Below are 18,353 nucleotides of genomic sequence, written 5' to 3' on the forward strand. Positions count from 1 at the left end.
TCCATGACTTGCCCAAGTTCACCCAGCAGGTTAGTGATAAAGCTGGCTTTCAGCTCAGGACTGTTAGACTCCCATCACCTCCCACTGACGTACACCCATATGATTAGATTACAGGTATAGCCTTCTCAGATGACTAGTTACACAGACAAATGTTACACTGCTGGGCTTACCACCAGGGCAAGTGCTCACAGTCTCCTCACAAAGACTAACAGAATGTGGAGAAGTTTTCACCAAGGCCTGGAGACAATCCCTGACCTGAAAGAGGTGCCTGGCAGCTACCAGTCTCCCCACTCCTCCTCTAGAACTTCACACATTCCCTTCTCTCCATGTCACACAACTGTTGGGGAACTGGGTCAATTACAGTGAGGTCAGAATGCAGTCAAGACTTTCCAGTCCAGGAAGAATAGAAACAATATGTAAAATCTGAAAATTGCCTCTATGTGAATCAAGTCCAATGGCAATTTCTTAAACTGAAGATATCACTGAATTTCAGCCATCCCTAGACTAGCAATAGCATAGGAATTGATCTTAACTCATTCTCCCAACAAGTAAATATGAGAACTTAGTTATATCACTTATCCTTTCACTATCTCCCCATAAAATAAAGCTAAAAGGATATGCACTCAAAGTAACTATCAGGCTGTGAAAAATGGGATAATCAGAACATACTTACCTCAGCCATATTAAGCATGATAAATTATTTCTTGACTATAATGATGATATACGTAGCACACTGCTTTCCTTGGAATAAAGGTGTCATGAATCTTCAGAGATTATGATTACTAGCATTCCTTCTGTTCAAGCTATTCTTCCCTTATCAATGGCAACACCAAATACATTGATTTGGAGCCTCTGATATGCTGTTACTTTTAGTTTATGTTGTGACTGTGTAAAGGCTTTGATGCCTCCCTACTGCATGCACAGACTTTTTATTGCCCATCTGCTTAAGGGAATTAGGCAAACAAAGTGGATAACATCTGTGCTCTCCTCCTCACTGACTACCTATTTGACTTCTGAGTATAATATGAGGTGTTGATTCTCATTATTAAAGCTCCAAGCAATCTGCATTCTCTTGGGTACGCAATTCTTTTTCCTGTGTTTCACTTTAGCAACTGAAAGTAACTACCACGACTCTTCAAAGAGTTCCCATGATTGAGGGATGGATACAAGTGTGGAACCTCCATACTTTGGAAGTGAACACTGCTAAGCTTTTCTTGTTTTCTAAGGACCTTAAACAGGTAACTCCAAAAATTTCTAAATCCTTCCTCCTTAAGTGAGAGAAGAGGTGTGAAAGAGTCATCTAGCAAGTGGGACAGTGAATGGTCTAGGGCAATGTATCAGGAATGCCTAGGTATATTTAGGACCTACCTGAGGTTGCTTTTCTGTTCCAAGTCAAATATGTGTTCTCCATATATGTGGACAAGTCATTTGTGGGCAAGTCATTTGTTTAACTCCCAGGAAAGCTAATGAGTTTGTATACAATCATCCATGTGTGAACACATTGCACTCTTTGGGAACTGCTGTATAAATCCAAGCTATAAAATGTTTGGTCCTAAACACTTTCTATCGAGGTTTAATAATCAGTGCCAAAATCTGATGGATGACATCTACTCTCCTTTCAACACTTAACTAGCTTCTGTACAATTCTTTATATGATTTCGCTTGGTTCTCTCTAGCTTCTTTCTTTGAAGTTTTCAAATAATAATAACAAAATGGTTGTGATGTTTAAGAGTAAGTTCTATTACCCTCAACTAAAATGCACAGTTCTCATAAGACACTGGTTTTCAATTTTTTCTTAGCTTCATAATCAGCTGAGGTTAAGGCTCCAATCACTCTTTGACTGCAAAATAGAAATAATCAGCAGAGAACTTCCAGTTGATCCCAACACAGCCACCAACTTGCATCTCTCTCTGCCCTACATGCCATCTTTCTTCCTGTTACTACAGAAGAATGCTTCCTTTCATCTAAGGCTAACACCTCTATTTGAGCCCTATATCCCATCTCCTCTAGTCTACTCAAGCACTTTGCCCCAGCAATTTCTCTCTCTATGTCATGCCTGATCAATGTGTTTTTGTTCCCCCTAGGGTATCAACCCTATCTATCAGCTTATAACCATATCATAATATCTCCCATCTTAAAATATACTAAGCCCCCTTGGGTCCCTACATCCTCCCTCCTGGCTGCCACCCAGTTTCCATCTTTTAGAGCAAAACTCTTTAATAAGAGCTATCCATCATCTCTGGCTTTAGCTCTTCTCCAATTGTTTCTTAAACCCACTCCAAACAAGCCTGCATTCCTACCACTCCACAATAGCAACTTGTGCCAAGATCAGCAATAACCAACACATGACCAAATAATCATGCTCAATCCCGAATTTTCATTTTGCTTCACCTAACCACACCTACAACCCAGTTGATTATGCCTTATTCTTGAAACATTTTGTTCATTTCCAGGACATTGCTTTGTCTGGGTTCTCTGTCTAATCACTGGCCTTCCTTCCTAGGTTTTTCCTGGTTCCTCTTTATCTTCCTCACCTTTGAACTAAAGTGACCAGAGCTTATTACTCAGGCATCTTCTCTTACTGCATTCCATTCTTAAGCAGTCTCATCCCATCTTATGACTCTAAATGCCATCCATATGTAAACAATTCTCAAGTTTATATATCTCCAGCCTGGACCTCTCACCAGACCCCAGATTCACAGATCCAACCACCTACTCAACATTCCTACTCGCATATCTCATAGACGTCTCCAACTCAGTGTGTCCAAAACCAAAATCCCCTCCTTCCACTCCCAAAGCTGCACCTTTCATAGTCTTCCCCATGTTAACTAGGCATCTTTCCAGTTGTTCAGGTTAAAAACTTTTCAATCATCTCTGACTCTGCTCTTTTTCTCATGCCCTGAATCCAATCCATCAATAAATCCTGTAAACCCTACCTTCAAAATACGTCTAGAACCTAATCACTTGTAACTCTTCCTACCACTCTCTCTCCTCTAGATTAAAGTAGTTTCCACCCTTCCCCACACCCTCCCTATTTTATTTTTCCCATAGGAGCTACTATCAGATCATGACAGGCCATTGCTCTAAACCTACCTGAGAGGCTTCCCATCCCTCTCAGAATAAAAGTCAAAGTCTTTGCAATGATCATAGGACTCTACGTGACTTGACTCCACTGTCTCTCGGACAGTGACATCTTCTATCACTGTCCCTTTCTCACTTTTGCTCTGATCACACTAATTTACATACACCAAGTGTAATCCTGTCTCACACCCTTGGTATATGCTTTTCCTCTACCTGAAAACCTATTTGAAAAAGGAGACATTTTTTTCTGGTTTCTGCTCAAAAGACATCAGAGAGGCCTTTACTGACCATCCTACATAAAATAATACTGCCTTCTGACACTTGTCCCCCCTCATTCCTTATATCTCCCTTACCCTGCTTTGTGTTCATCATGCTTATTACCATCTAATATACATTAATTGGTTGTTGTATTATTGGTATATTGGCATGGGTTTATTGGTATATTATTTTCACTTCCCCTGTCAGAAGGCGCTCTATGGGTCAGGTTCTTTGGTTGGTTCACTGCCATGTTCTAGCTTGGCACAGAGTCAATTCTCCATGAGTACTTTCAGGAAAAAAATTAAGTAAAGCCTGCAAGAAGATCTCCTGACTACAAACAGAATGTCCAATATGAAAACTGATGAATAATAGTCAAAACTGACCTTTTATCATGTATTTTTTTATGTCCGAGATTGAAATTAGGGGCATGAGAGTGATCATGGGGCTACACGATAATGCAGGCACACCTCTATTACGCAAAACCTATAACATGCAATTATATAAGCCGGATGCTTGAAACATGCTCTGGATCTCAACTCAAAATAAATTACTATGAGGAATGAAGGAGGGGGAAAGCCTCTCTTTCCCTTTAGAGACAGAACTTAAAGCGTCATGAGGAAAGGAAGAGGTAGAAAAGAAACAGAATTTGAAACACCACCAGCTTTTATGCCCACTATATAATAAATCTGAAAATCTACTTTATATCTTATAATTTTAAATACAACACACAGGATTGTGATAAACAACCTTTAACTTAGATATTTTAGGCTCATCTACATTGATATGATTCTTAACAAATTGTGCTGAGAAATACATCAGTAAAAGCATACAAAGAAAAATGTAGCAAAACTTGCCCTCTACCAGAGGACATTTGTTTCCATACTTGTAGCAAGGAGATGATCTCTCGACACACACAAACCCAAAGTAGCCTCGTTTGCCTCCAAGTCTGGAACCTTTTCGATGCTTATATTCACAGCAGGAGCTTAACCTGTCCACCTGTATCCCGTTCAGGAAAAAGGTGAGACTGAAGGGGAAACCATGGTGCCTTTTGGAAATAAACTGAAAGGTCTCTGGAATTTAAAAAGGAAATACATTAGTGAAAGCAACTGACTTTGAACTAACATGTTTTAAATCACATTTTTCTGTTATTTAAGTGCAATATTACTTTCTAGATCTCCTTTTTAACTTGAGGACAATTTTTTAACCACAAAAACACACTCTATTACTTATATATATAATAAATACTCCAAGGCATTATAAAACTCTTTGACTTGTAATAAATAATAAAACCTAAAATTATATGAGCATTTAATATGGCCAGGCATTACGCCTAATTACCTTGGGTGTGTTATTTCTCAACAACCATATGAAGCGGAAATATTACTATCATTAGTTTCCATAATGTAGAAATTTAGGTTTAGAGCTCAGTAATTCAGCCAAAATCATACAATAAGTGGAAGAGTTAATGTTTGAATCCAAACATCTCTCTAGATTCCACGCCTCTATCTTGCTATGTTATCTAGCAATAAAATACATAACAAAAGGCTGCTGTGAGTTCAGTAATGCTTTTATATGACTATTTTTTTACTCAGTAATGCTTTTAAATAAATTTTTGTCTTTAGTTGTGACTTGAAACATCCTGATACATGTATGGATGAGGCAGAATTATTCCATCTTCAATCCATTCTCAGTTCTGCCTTGATTTGAGACCCCTTCTTGATCCCTAACCCACCCAAAAGTCTCACCAATAAATTAAGAACCACTGCTTGGATTTCCTTGGTGGCGCAGTGGTTGAGAGTCTGCCTGCCGATGCAGGGGACACAGGTTCGTGCCCCGGTCCGGGAAGATCCCACATGACACGGAGCAGCTGGGCCCGTGAGCCATGGTCGCCGAGCCTGCGCGTGCAGAGCCCGTGCTCCGCAACGGGAGAGGCCACAGCAGTGAGAGGCCCGCGTACAGCAAAAAAAAAAAAGAACCACTGCTTGCAATTAACAATTTTTAATCATTTCAAGTCTCTATAATGCTTTTTGAAGAAGTCTCACCCTATACATCCCAAAACCCAATTCTGAGAAACTCTATGTTACAGAGTGACTCAGAAACCTGCTTCTCATGACACTTCTAACGTTACTTCCTACAATAAGCCTCCCTGGACTCTTCCACTTCTACCAATAATAGGCTTGATAACTTTTGCCTCTCTTTTGCAATATTTCCTATTGTTACACTTATTATTAAAATATGGCTACACCAGCGGTTCTCAAGTTTTGGTGTACATCAGAATCATCTGAAAAGCTTATGAAAACATAGATTTCTGGGCCTCATCCCAGAGTTTCTGATTCCACAGGGCACAAGAATTTGCATTTTTATCAAGTTGCCAGGTGATGCTTTATGCTGCTGGTCCAGGGACCACACTTTGAGAACCTTGATCTAGATGTTTGCTGCCCTGCATGTTTGTGAAATCCATGAGAGTTTAAATTTCATTTCCCCAGATCCCAGGACAATGGCACAGGAAGCCTCCAATAAATAATTAGTGAATCATTATTTTAACTCATTCTTTCATAGTCATCTAGAAATACTTTGTATATACCATACTATGCCCCTAAAAAATCTAAATCAGATGCAACTTATACTAAAGAATAGACTTATTAAAAAGGTAATTCCATCATTTATACCTTAGTATTTGTGATGTGAAATTAAACAAAATAGGAAAGAGAACATTGGCAAGTTAGTTTCTGGAGAAACTAAGATACAATAGATATTAAAATCCACTTGTCTTTATATATGGACTTTTTTTTTTTTTTTTTTTTTTTTGCGGTACGCGGGCCTCTCACTGCTGTGGCCTCTCCTGTTGCGGAGCACAGGCTCCGGACGCGCAGGCTCAGCGACCATGGCTCACGGGCCCAGCCGCTCTGTGGCATGTGGGATCCTCCCGGACCGGGGCACGAACCTGCATCCCCTGCATCGGCAGGCAGACTCTCAACCACTGCACCACCAGGGAAGTCCCTATATATGGACTTTTTAAGTGCTAACTAGAAAGCTAGTTTGACTGCTCTTATTACAGAAACTTGAATGAGACATTCATGTAATATGATCCATTCTGCTGCAGCATCACACCCCTTAACTCCCTAAGGACCCAGCCCAGGAAGAGAGTACACTCAAGGAAATGCTGAGAATGGGCACAGGAGATCAACTCTTGGACACGACTGCCCTTCTATTTGGTACCCACATGGTTGGAGAGCACATCCATATATTATTTCATTTCTTCCATTGTTTTTCAAACTTATTGAACAGAAATTGACACCCTCTACCTTTGGTCCCTTGTTACTTATTTTGTCATTTTATATTTTAAAATTTAGTGACACTTCCCAATCCTGACTTCATGGTTTCTGCATGGAGTAGTGGAAAGATTATAGACCAGAAATTAGAAGATTTTGGTCCATGTCCCAGTTCTTCACTTATTAGTTGAGTGTGCCTTGATGAGACATTTAACTTTGCTGCATTTCAGAATTCTCATCTATAAAATGAGGCTGGCAGGGGGAGTGCATGAGGATGTGGAGTGGAGGGGGTGACTCAGTTTACCCACTTCACAGAGCAGTCTTAAATATTATAATGGGCACTATTAGAAAGCATCCTATGATATTTGTAAAATGTAGTTATTCGTTGTTGACTGACAGTGGTAGCACTGTTTTAGGCACTAAAGAGACATAAAAATACTGAAGAAATATCAAACGTGTTCTCCTCCCTCAAGAAGTTATAATTTAGCAGAAGAGACAAAAAGCAGTGTACCAGACTTCTGGAGTAAGGTCACCAAATCCTCTTCTCTTAAAATTTTGTCTCTGAAAATGGACCAAAGACTTAGAACACACTGAGCAGCAGTTTTTCATGAAAAAGTACTGAACTTTTGGTATGAACAGTGGGAATCTGTGGCATTCTTGCCTAGGGCTACTCCCATTGCCCTCTCCTGCCACTGCAGTTCTAGAAGGGAAGGGCAGGCCATAGGTAACCAGCAGCTTCACTGTCAGTAGAGGCCGACTTGATTTGGAGCAGAAGACAAAAAAAACACCTTGGTCAGTGGCATTACTAGTAATAAGCAGCAATCTCAGAGCAAACTGACAGGGACAGTCAGAGGTTCTGCTGAGACTGTAGTGCTAATTAGGGCAAGCAACAGGTCAATGGACTAGCCAGAAATTTAACAGGGAGATACAGGCAATAAGGCAGTCGTAGACACATTCAATAAGCTTTCTGCACATCTCCAGCTAACTGGAAGCAGCATGGATTGGAGTTGGCCCAACTTATTCACCTATCCCTGTCCTATTGCAAGCTTGCACCTGTGTACAAAGGAAACATTAGATCCTGGTGGAAAATAAAAGTTGGAACAGACTTGAAAACTGCCTGAACTTTGAACGTACTCCTGAACCCACTACAGTGTGTTGAATATTGCCCTCCAAAAGTTCATGACCACCCAGAACTTCAGAATGTGACCTTATTTTGAAATAGGGTCTTTGTAGATATAATCAGGGAAGGATCAAGATGAGATTATCCAGAATTTGTTTTGTCCTAAATCCAATAACTGATATCCTTATAGGAAGAGGAGAGGATACACACACAGATACACAGAGAAGAACAACATGGGAGGATAAGCACAGGTTAAAGTGATGGAGCTACATGCCATGAAACACCAAGCATTGCGGGGAATCACCAGAAGTTGGAAGAGGCAAGGAAAGATTCTCCCCTTCAGCTTTCAGAGGGAGCATGGCCCTGATAAGACCTTAATTTTAGACTTCTGGCCTCCAGAACGTAAGATGATAAATTTCTGTTGTTTTAAGCCACCAAATTTGGGGACATTTGTTATGTCAGTCCCAGGAAACTAAAAAACCTACACACAGGTTCACTGGCAGAAAATGGAGGCTATATTGGCTCAAAGTGCTTGAACACGACCTCTGACAAATCACTGAATGTTCACTAAACTATGAAAACACAGAGACAACCCTAAGAGATTAGCCTAAAAAGTAAAAACAGAACAAAAAAAAATCTGAGCAGAGACACCAGTGGCTGTATACGAAGGAGAGGGGACATGAATTTCACAGCTTTGCTCTAGATAAGCTACTAAACAAACAAAGAAATAAAAAACCCAAGAATAACCTTCCAGAGGGAAAGTGGGAATTCGGAATTCATAGTTGCTCTAATAGATGATCTAAATTGTCCTGTTTTCAACAAAAATGTCAAAAGACACAAAGAAACTGAAAAGGATATGACCCATACTCAGGAAGCAAAAGCCATCACATCCACTCCTAGGAAGCTGCTCAAGAGAAATGACAACTGATGTCTACACACAAAAAAATTTGTCTTTGTATAGTCATTACAGCATGACTTATAATAGTCCCAAACTGGAAACAATACAAATATCCATCAACTTGTGTAGATGAATAAAATGTGGTATATCCATGTAACAGAATGTATTCTCAGCTATAAGAGAGCAACTATTGACAGATGCTACAAATGATGATTCTTAAAAACACTATGCAAAGTGAAAGAAGCAAGACACAAATACTACCTATTGTATGACTTCATTTACAAGAAATGTCCATAGAAGGCAAATCTGTAGAGCCTGAAAGCAGATCAATGGTGTCCTAGGGCTGGCTATGAGAGTGAAGATTAACTGCCGAAGAGTGAGCACAAAGGAACTTTTTGAAGTGATGGAGATGTCCTAAAACTGTGATAATGGCTGTACAACCTTATAAAATTCCTAAAAATCAGTGAGTTGTACACTTACAGTGGATGAATTTTATGGATTGTAAGTTACACCTATTTTTAACAACTAAAAAAGTCAATATATGGTAAAGAGTAATAGAGAAAAGAAAAAAACAGTTAATGTAAGTCAAGGTACAATGAAATGCTTTGGTTTTAGGTATTAAGAGCCATTGTCATCAAAAGAGAGGGATAAAATGGAATAAAAGTCAGTTGGGAAAGCTTCGCAGTCTTAACCTGAATCTTAAAAGATGGATACGGTTTGATTATCCATCAAAATCATATTAAAATATGATTTTGAATTTAAAATCCTTTGTCCTATTGCAGACAAAGGAAAGAGCACGGGAAAAGACAAGATAACAATGTGGGGCGGGGCGGGGGGTGGGGAGGCAGGAGGCAAGGGGCTGGTGAAGCAGCCGCTGTGTTTGTGAAGAAGTAGTGAGGAATGCACAAATAGGTACAACAGGATCAGGTTATGGAAATACAAGAAAATGGGGCAGAAAAGGAATTATAAGAGAGCCAGAAAAAAGTTTCTTTGTTCTTCGTATCCACATGAACCCTGGAGGCCAACGTCTGCCTTGTTTGATGGATGAATGCTAAATAAAACTGCCTGTGAAGAACCATACTCTTTACAACTGGCAGAAATATTCCATGACTTCATAGGTGCACATAATAAACAATCGATCTGTGGCCTGATGCCTAAAATCAAACTGCAACATATCGTGAACCACTATGATAATAAAAGATGCACGTGCCATGTTCCCAAATAATTAATTGTATTGTTATTCTCATCCAAAAGCAAGAGAAATTAATGAATGCTACATTTTGAAGGCGTTTACTGCTCCAAGCCTAACTGTAAAGGCCCTTCTTTTAAAACAGAAGTCTTCTAAAAACCTATTCACATTTCACTGAATCATGCACAGCTTTGATTTGTAAAAAGGGCAGATTATTTTCAGTCCAGCTAAATTGCTAAGATTGCTGAACCACAAGTCAACTCTGAGTCACCCAACTTTTCAATTTTGAACGATTACTTTCATGGCAATCAAGGGCAAGCTGAGACAAAACTATTGTCTGGACAGGATTCAATTATTTCAGTCCCCATTCCAACCTATTATTCAAGACTATCCAATGACATAACAAAAAGTCAGTTCTGGGATCAATATGCATGCAAAATAACACATAGCCAAGTAACATTCTCCCGTAACCTTTGGTTTTGCAATCTTATCACAGAGTGTACATCACCTCCCAGAAAATCATTCAGCTAAGCCTTGTTCTTTTTTCATCTGTATGTGCCACATTTCCCTGCAGTCAAGTAGCCATTTTATATGAACTCTATTGATTAAAGCATGATCTAAGATCCAGGAAAAGTTTCATTATGTTAACTCCAATTTGAGACTGTAGCTAATTTCAGCTATTCATCAAAATTAATAGTTGAAAGTGATACTTTTAAAAAATAAGTGTATCTAATCACTATTATTAGGGGTTTCATACCCCTCCTATTATGGAGATATAGGAAACCCTTTGCTACTGAGAATAGCTAACTGGGGCTGGATAGTACTAAACAAGGATCTTGCACCTAGTCAGGGGGCTGGGATCTGCTCTCAACCCTGCTCAGAACTGGACGGGTGACCTTGGGGGGGCCACTGAACCTCTGGATGCCTCTCATTTTCCTCATCTACATAATGGAAGGAACCAACTCTCAGATGCTATGACAAAATGAAACAAAGTAAATTACGTTTCAGCTAAGTATGTAAAATGGGAAAAAGTAGTTTCTGGCATTATTTTTTAAAAAGAAATTTTATAGATTTTTATAAAGAAAAATGTTTTTTCATTATAATACAATATATATAATTCATTATATAATTCATTATAATACATAATATTTTACTTAAGTCAAAACCAACATTCAAGTGTTTATCCTTTCTTATGTTGGTAAGTTTTCAATATTTTATCCCTAAATATGTATAGTTCTCTTTAAGCAGTTGAATTTTTTTAAATCAATAGTCACTGTTTTTGATTGATGAAGGAAATCAGAAAAGCCAAAAGTAACAACTCCATGTTTGCCCCCAACTCCTCCCTTTAGTCCCTAAGTCTAGATTACCCAAATATAAATATTTCTTTTAATCAGTAAAAACACTATTACTTTCTAAACAGAGTGACTTAAGCAAGGAAATAACAAACATAATCCTGTAACAACTCGTCCTTTTAATTGCTGTGCCACAGAACTAAATATTGACAAGAAAAACCACTTTGGTACAATATGTGAAATCCTATATTGGATACAAAAATTATCTTATGCTAACAAACATGGATTTATGATAAAAGGGAAATGAAAATGTAACAAAAACATGTAGCCAAATTTTGTACTGTATTATTTAGGTGTGATTCACCCTGAGGTTTATTGGATTTGTGATTTTATCTCAGCATAGTTCTAAAGAACAAATTGCCAATCTGGTATTTTTCTCTTAGAATAATGTATGATGCAATTCACTATGGCAAGACAAACAGTTAACTTGTAAATTGGGGGACAGTTTATTCGTACAACATTTTAATGATCATATATCTCTATTTCAAGATTAATCTGTTACTGGGTTAAATCACTCCAAATTCTTTATTCCACAATCTGCAAGAGTAATTGCTGCTTCAGTTTCAATCATGGAGCAGTAAATCTGGATTTACTTTTAGGCAGCTGGTTAATAAGTCCCTGGATATGCATAATTTCATAGAGTGATTAAAGTCATTTTGATATTATACCAACAATAGTTTATCTAGAGCATCAACTGCAAGCAATTAAAACATTCACATTTTATGTGTACCTTTTTCAAGCAGTTTGCCTGCGTAGACACACAGGTTTTCCCCACCACAGTGCTGCTGATAAACTTTTATTTCATCCCGGAAATCTGAGCGATTATAAGCTAGGTGCACATTTTTCCCCAAATAGATCATTGTAATAGCTGCATTACTATGCAGTGGTGTTTTGTGAATCCTTCTTGAATCCTAGAATAAACAAAAAAGGGGGGCTTATTAGCTAATTACCTTCTAATCAGAGTGTGATCACCTTCTAATCAGAGTGTAATACAAAGAATAGAAAAGGCTATTTTTATGTACCTTGCAACAAAACCCTTAAAAATGTCAATCTATATACAGTGCACAAAAAGTCAAGCCCATTACAAAACAAATGCCTTTAACAATTATAGCATATATACATTTTGGCTTTGTATTTTTAATGTAAATTCTGGGGATTTGGACAAAGTTTGTCACCTTTTATCTTACGTGTGTGTCTGTGTTTTACATGCAACAAAAATATCAGTGACAGGAAGAGGAAACTACTCTTGGTTGTTTTTGCTAGTTCTCAAATAAAAATTCAAATCAAATTAATTAAATAAATATTGGTGACATAATTTTGTTCTAATTCAAATTGACATTAACTGTAATTTAGCAATTGTTTTTGTAATTGAGTGCTATCTTTATACTTGAGCACTGACAATACATCCTTCCCTGAGCTTATTCTTTGTGGGAGGGAGATGCACACATTTGATTCCTTCTATGGTCACTCTCAGGATCAGGAACAATGTATGCTGGGTACCTGGGGTTATCCAGTTTCACAGGAGGCATTCTTCAATGAAAAATCAACATTATTAATATTATTCTTAATATCAAACAATAAACCCAACAAAAAATATCACTTCATAAACCTACTTGATATTCTATGGCATTGACCAATTTAAATTACTTATAAAATAAACACAAACTTAAATACCAGAGATTAAATATCCAATGCTTTGCCTCCTAGTTTATATTCTGAAGTATTTTCACAGTAGTGAATAAGTATAGTGTTTGCCTAACCTCTAAGAGGAAGACCTGGAAAGAGAAGCAAGAAAAGGAAGAGGACGAAGAGGCAGAGAAATAGGAATGGCTCCTTGAGAGACTTTAAGAGGTCCTAGCAAGAATATCGTAGGTTTCTAGAACTATACAGATACCAGGCATTACTTTTAATCTACTTCACTTTTCTAAAAATCAATTTTTAGCTAAATGAAAAATGTGAAGAGACCAACTTTCAGTGAATCCAAGGCAATTATTTGAGTTTGATCTCACTGAATTACAGATGCCTTGGAAGCATGCATTTTTTTTAAGAATGACAAAGCTGCAAAAAAAATTTCTGAAGGAACTACTAAAATACTTCCATCTCCAAAGCCCTTCCCTTCTACCTCAGAGGATTTTTTTTCTCATTCACTCCTATTTCTTTGAAGCAAAAACCAGAAGTAGTAAATTTGATGAAATTCAGCAAATGACAGTCTGAAAAGTGTAAATGGGCAGGAGAGTCTGAGATTTAAAATTTGAGCAAATTGTCTTGCCTGTGGACAGAGCTCCCAAATAGATAATCAAGAGAAATATTTCAGGGACACCAGGAGCCATGAACGTAAATCAGCAAACTGGATAATTCTTTGCAGATTAGAAACATCTCCTTGAGTCACAGTTGAAAGCAAAGGGATGATGGCAGGCCTGGCTCTTGGTTACAAAGTCATCTCATGTTTCCTCTTGCCTGAGCAACTGTGGAACGTGACATGCACATGTGCAACCCAACCCACAATCGCCAGCCTAAGGCAAATTCAGCTCCAAGCTCCCTGGAGAGAACATGTATCATGTGCACACTAACCAACTGAGAGCCCATATTCACCCTCACCCTGCCTCTAACACTCTGGGCCAATATTCCCCTGCCCCAGCACCAGGTACCAGACAACTCAGGACAGCCCAACACCAGAGCCTGCCAAAATCATTCATACTATCCCATCCTATGCCTGCTTACCCTGCATTGCCCAATTCTTCCTCAGAAACCACAACAGAGGCTCTTTCCCACCTTTTCCTCCCACGCCTCTCCTGACAACCCTGGTGCTTCCCTGGGTGGCCCTGCATGACCTGGTGTGATGGTTAATTTTAGTTATCAACTTGGCTGAGCCACAGTGCCCAGATACGTGTCAAACAATATTCTAGATGGAATTCTGACTAAAATAAACAGGCATGTTCCTTCCTCTTGAGAACTGTAAGGGACAAACTGTCTTTTTAAAGGCAAGTGTCTTCTGATCTATAAGTCTCAACACACCCGAATAATCATAAAACTGACATTTTAAAAGTCAGGCAGAAGAATTACTTGCTTTCATTAGGAAAGGGGAAGCTAGTGAAAGGTTTTAAGCAGGGGAGAAACATGTTGGGAGCTATTCTACAAAGTTTAATTTAACATCATTATGTAGAATCTACTACTACTGAGATGGACTCTGCTTACTCTCTTCTCCCCCTCCTGCCTTTAACCCTCTGCTTCCTGATTCAATCTGCTAACTTACTACTCACCTTTCAGACATCTGTAATTGCACAGGGCTTATCTGGAGTCTAGGAAGTAGATAGGGGGCCTCAACCAGATATGGAGAAAGCCCCAGACTAGTTCATGCCTGGAGAAGTTCTTTGCTTTCTCTATCATAAAACATATAAAAACTTAAAACAAACGGTTTTATTTTTTAATTGATAAGCATAATAATTAAGTAGGTTCTTATCTGAAAGCCTGTATTTTCACATATATAAACACTATTTATAGTACCATCCACATTTTCAGTAGACTGCTGTGTGGAGTAGGTGACCAGCAGTCCTGAGTGGAAACACAGAATTTCTGCAGATGATGAGGTAAATCTCAGAGTGAAATCTAAGTAGTCACATAGATTCTGTAAAAGCATTAAAAAAAACTCTGCAGGTATTATATCTCCAACTTATAAAGCAACAGGGCACAGAAGCAATGTGCTGGGCTGTAAGATCTATACCCTGTCATTGGTTTCCTAGACTCCAGATAAGCCCTGTGTAATTACAGAGGCTTGAAAGGTGAGTAGGAAGTTCATGGATCATGACCTAGAGACAAAGACCACAGAAGCCAGGGACCCTGTTCTATACATCCATAGAGGAACAGGTGGCCACCAGCAAGCCACATTTCTTTACCTCTTTCATTTACCTCTTTCTTACCTTTTAAGTGCATTTGAAGGATGCTTTGGGATGGTAGTCATGAAATGAAAGAATGAATTTAATGTGTAAATTAATCATGAGAGCCATCTCTCCTTAAATGAATCTTTTCTAGATCAAAATAAAATAAATCTAAATACTAAAGTAAAAGTGCACGATTGGCATGAATGAGATGCTCAATGTCATCGGTCATTAGAGAAATACAAATTTGAAACACAGTTAAGATACCACCTACCCACTAGGACAGTGAGAATCAAAAGACAGTAACAAGTATTGCTGAGGATGTGGAGAAATTTGAACCCTCATACACTGTTGATGAAAATGTAAAATGGTGTAGTCACTTGGGAAAACAGTTTGGCAGTTCATCAGAAAGTAAAATGTAGAGTGACTATATGACCCATAAATTCCACTCCTAGGTATACATCCAAAGAAATGAAAACATATGTCTATGCAAAAACTTGTAGGCAAATGCTCATAGCAGCACTATTCATAGCCAAAAAGTGGAAACAACCCAAATGCCCATCAACTGACAATGAGATAAACAAAATGTGGTACAACCATATGGTGGAATATTATTCAGCCACAAAAAGAAAGTACTGATACAACCTGCAACATAGATGAACTTTCGAAACATTATGCTGAGTAAAAGAAGCCTGACACAAAAGAACATTTATTGCATGATTCCATTAATATGAAATTTCCATAAGCAAATCAATAGAGACAGAAGGTAGATTAGTAGTTGCTAAGGGGTAGGGAAAGGAAGATTAGAGAATGACTGCTTATGGATATGGGTTTCTTTTTTTCTGGGGTGATGAAAAAGTTCTGAAATTAGATGGTGCTTATGGTTGCCTAACTTCTGAATATAATAAAACCATGAACTGTACACTGTAAAAAAAAATGCATAATTTACCACACTGTGCCAATTTTATTCTAAACCCCAGGACCTAGGAGCTAGTGACAGGTTCAAGAGACATCTAGAAAGCTACTGAAGCCATGTGGGAAGGTGACCGCATTTTGAATAGAAAGACAAGTGTCAAGGTCTAAGCCTATGGTGATGGCCAGGTTTAGGGGTGAAGAGGAAAGAGGCACAGAGGAGCAAGATGAGAGGTCAAAGGAGAGAACAAAGAACCGTGAAAGTAGAGTGCCATGGAGGCAAGAGAGGGAAGCTTTGAGGAAAAGGCAATAGCAGCATAAAATGCTACTATTAAAGACAAATCATGGTAAGTAGAAAATACAAACTAAGATGGTAGAAGTAAATCTAAATATACCACTAAATAAAATAAATGTCATTAGACTAAACCCACTTATTAAAAGAACAGAGATTCTCGGGTTGAAATAAATGCAAAGCACACATATGCTGCATAAACACATTTAAAGTCTAAAGCTTTAAAGACATTGAAAAACTGAAAGTAAAAGAAATATATATGTATAAATATAAATATATATTTATGTATATATATACATATATATTATCTAAAGAAAATAAGGAGAACTACTATTAGACAAAATAGATTTTAAGGCCAAAGTAATAAGAGATAAAGAGGATCATTTTTTAATAATAAAGAATATCTTCACCAGTAAGGTAAAGTATCCCAAATCTGAGAGCATATAACCAGGTATTCTCAACATTTACAAAGCAGAACTTGACTAATTACAAGAAGAAACTGACAAATCCACAACTACAGAGAATGAATTATCACTAGAACTCAGGAACTAAGAGACCAAGCAGATAAAAAAGAATGGTAAGGATGTAAAAATATGAATGACATAATTGGACATTTCTTACCTATTGAACATTTATAGAACTCTGCTCCCAACAATTAAAGAATCACATTTTTTTACAACGACTGAACATATCTTAGCCCACAAAGCAAGTCTCCACAAGTACCAAAGAATCAAAATCATGCAGAACAAGAATAAGATGCTTTCTAAATTATATTCAGTGAACTAAAAGGAGTTCTAGGATTTAAAATATGGCAGGAAAAGAAAAATGTCAATAGCTCACAGATATAGAGAACAGATTTGTGGTTGCCAAGGGGAAGCGGGGTGGGGGAGGGAAGGATTGGGAGTTTGGGATTAGCAGATGCGAACTATTATATATAGAATGGATAAACAACAAGGTCCTACTGTATAGCACAGGGAACTATATTCAGTATCCTGTGATAAACCATAATGGAAAAGAATATGAAAAAGAATATATATATGTATAACTGAGTCACTTTGTTGTACAGCAGAAATTAAATAGAACATTGTAAATCAACTATACTTCAATAAAATTTTAAAAAAGAAAAAATAAAAATTTAAATGGAATGTGTGGAAGATAAAATTGAAGAAATCTCCCAGCAAGTAGAGCAAAAAGGCAAAGAAGTAGAAAATGGGAGGGAAAAGCTAAGAATATTAGAGCATCAGTCTAGTAGTCCCAACATTCTCAAAATAAGGATTCCAAAAAGAGAGAACAGAAGTTAAAAAAAAAAAAAAAAAAAAGACCAAGTCAGACTGAAGCCCTGTGAACTCAAGAGCCAGACATGCCAAGGTCTGTCAGAGCCAGGATGCCTGCTGACACCTGCTGTGTTTCCAATCTGAAGTAGAATGCCCAGGGGAAGCCAGCTCAGATGCTTATCCGTGCTTCACTTGTCATGACCACAGGGTGGAGAAGTTGCTGCTCTCTCCTCTGTGCCCAGCTACAGAAGCCCATTTGCCTGACCATATTCCTCCTGGACGTCCAGTGTCTGGCCCACACGAGGACCTCATTAGATGCCTTGACTCTGGTGAGCCCCATTTTTCTAGGACACACTCATGACCTGACCTCTCTCACTTCCCCACAAGGGGCTCTTAAAACTGTCAAGGAAATAAACCTAGATAGTGACCCAAAGACTCTATTCAGTTTATTTTCTCCTAGATATATTATTCTTTCATTGCAATGCTAGGTTTGCGCTTATTTTGAAGTTTTATGCATACAAGTAATAGAACTCCAAAGAAAAGCAGGGACTCAGTTAACACACTTGTCAGAATAGTGGTTGCTCTGGGAAGGAGAAGAAGATGTGACAGGGCAGGAAAAAGGGGGTTTATCGTATGACAAAAGTGTTCTACTTTGTTGGAAAGTAATGGCATATACACAGGTGTTTGATTGTTGTTTAACTTGAACATATAGATTTTACATATTCTTATGGCTTATATGAGATTTAAACATGTTTTATAAAGTATGACCAGGTAGAGTTCGTCCTAGTAATATATTCTAGCATCAGAAAATCAAATGCTGCCACCAAATG

The 18,353-nt window shown here is 38.1% G+C and overlaps 1 protein-coding gene across 1 annotated transcript in view; it reads right to left on the minus strand.

The window, feature by feature from the left end:
• The window catches only part of ERICH3 (glutamate rich 3), a 91,426-nt gene that overhangs the window by 36,824 nt on the left and 36,249 nt on the right, over nucleotides 1–18,353 (minus strand). The window contains 2 exon segments of the mRNA XM_024734562.1: nucleotides 4,223–4,409; nucleotides 11,901–12,081. Coding sequence (XP_024590330.1) covers nucleotides 4,223–4,409; nucleotides 11,901–12,081 — 368 coding nt within the window.

The sequence above is a fragment of the Neophocaena asiaeorientalis genome, unplaced genomic scaffold (genome assembly GCF_003031525.2).
Source record: "Neophocaena asiaeorientalis asiaeorientalis breed wild unplaced genomic scaffold, Neophocaena_asiaeorientalis_V1.1 scaffold15, whole genome shotgun sequence".
Classification (NCBI taxonomy): Eukaryota; Metazoa; Chordata; class Mammalia; order Artiodactyla; family Phocoenidae; genus Neophocaena; species Neophocaena asiaeorientalis.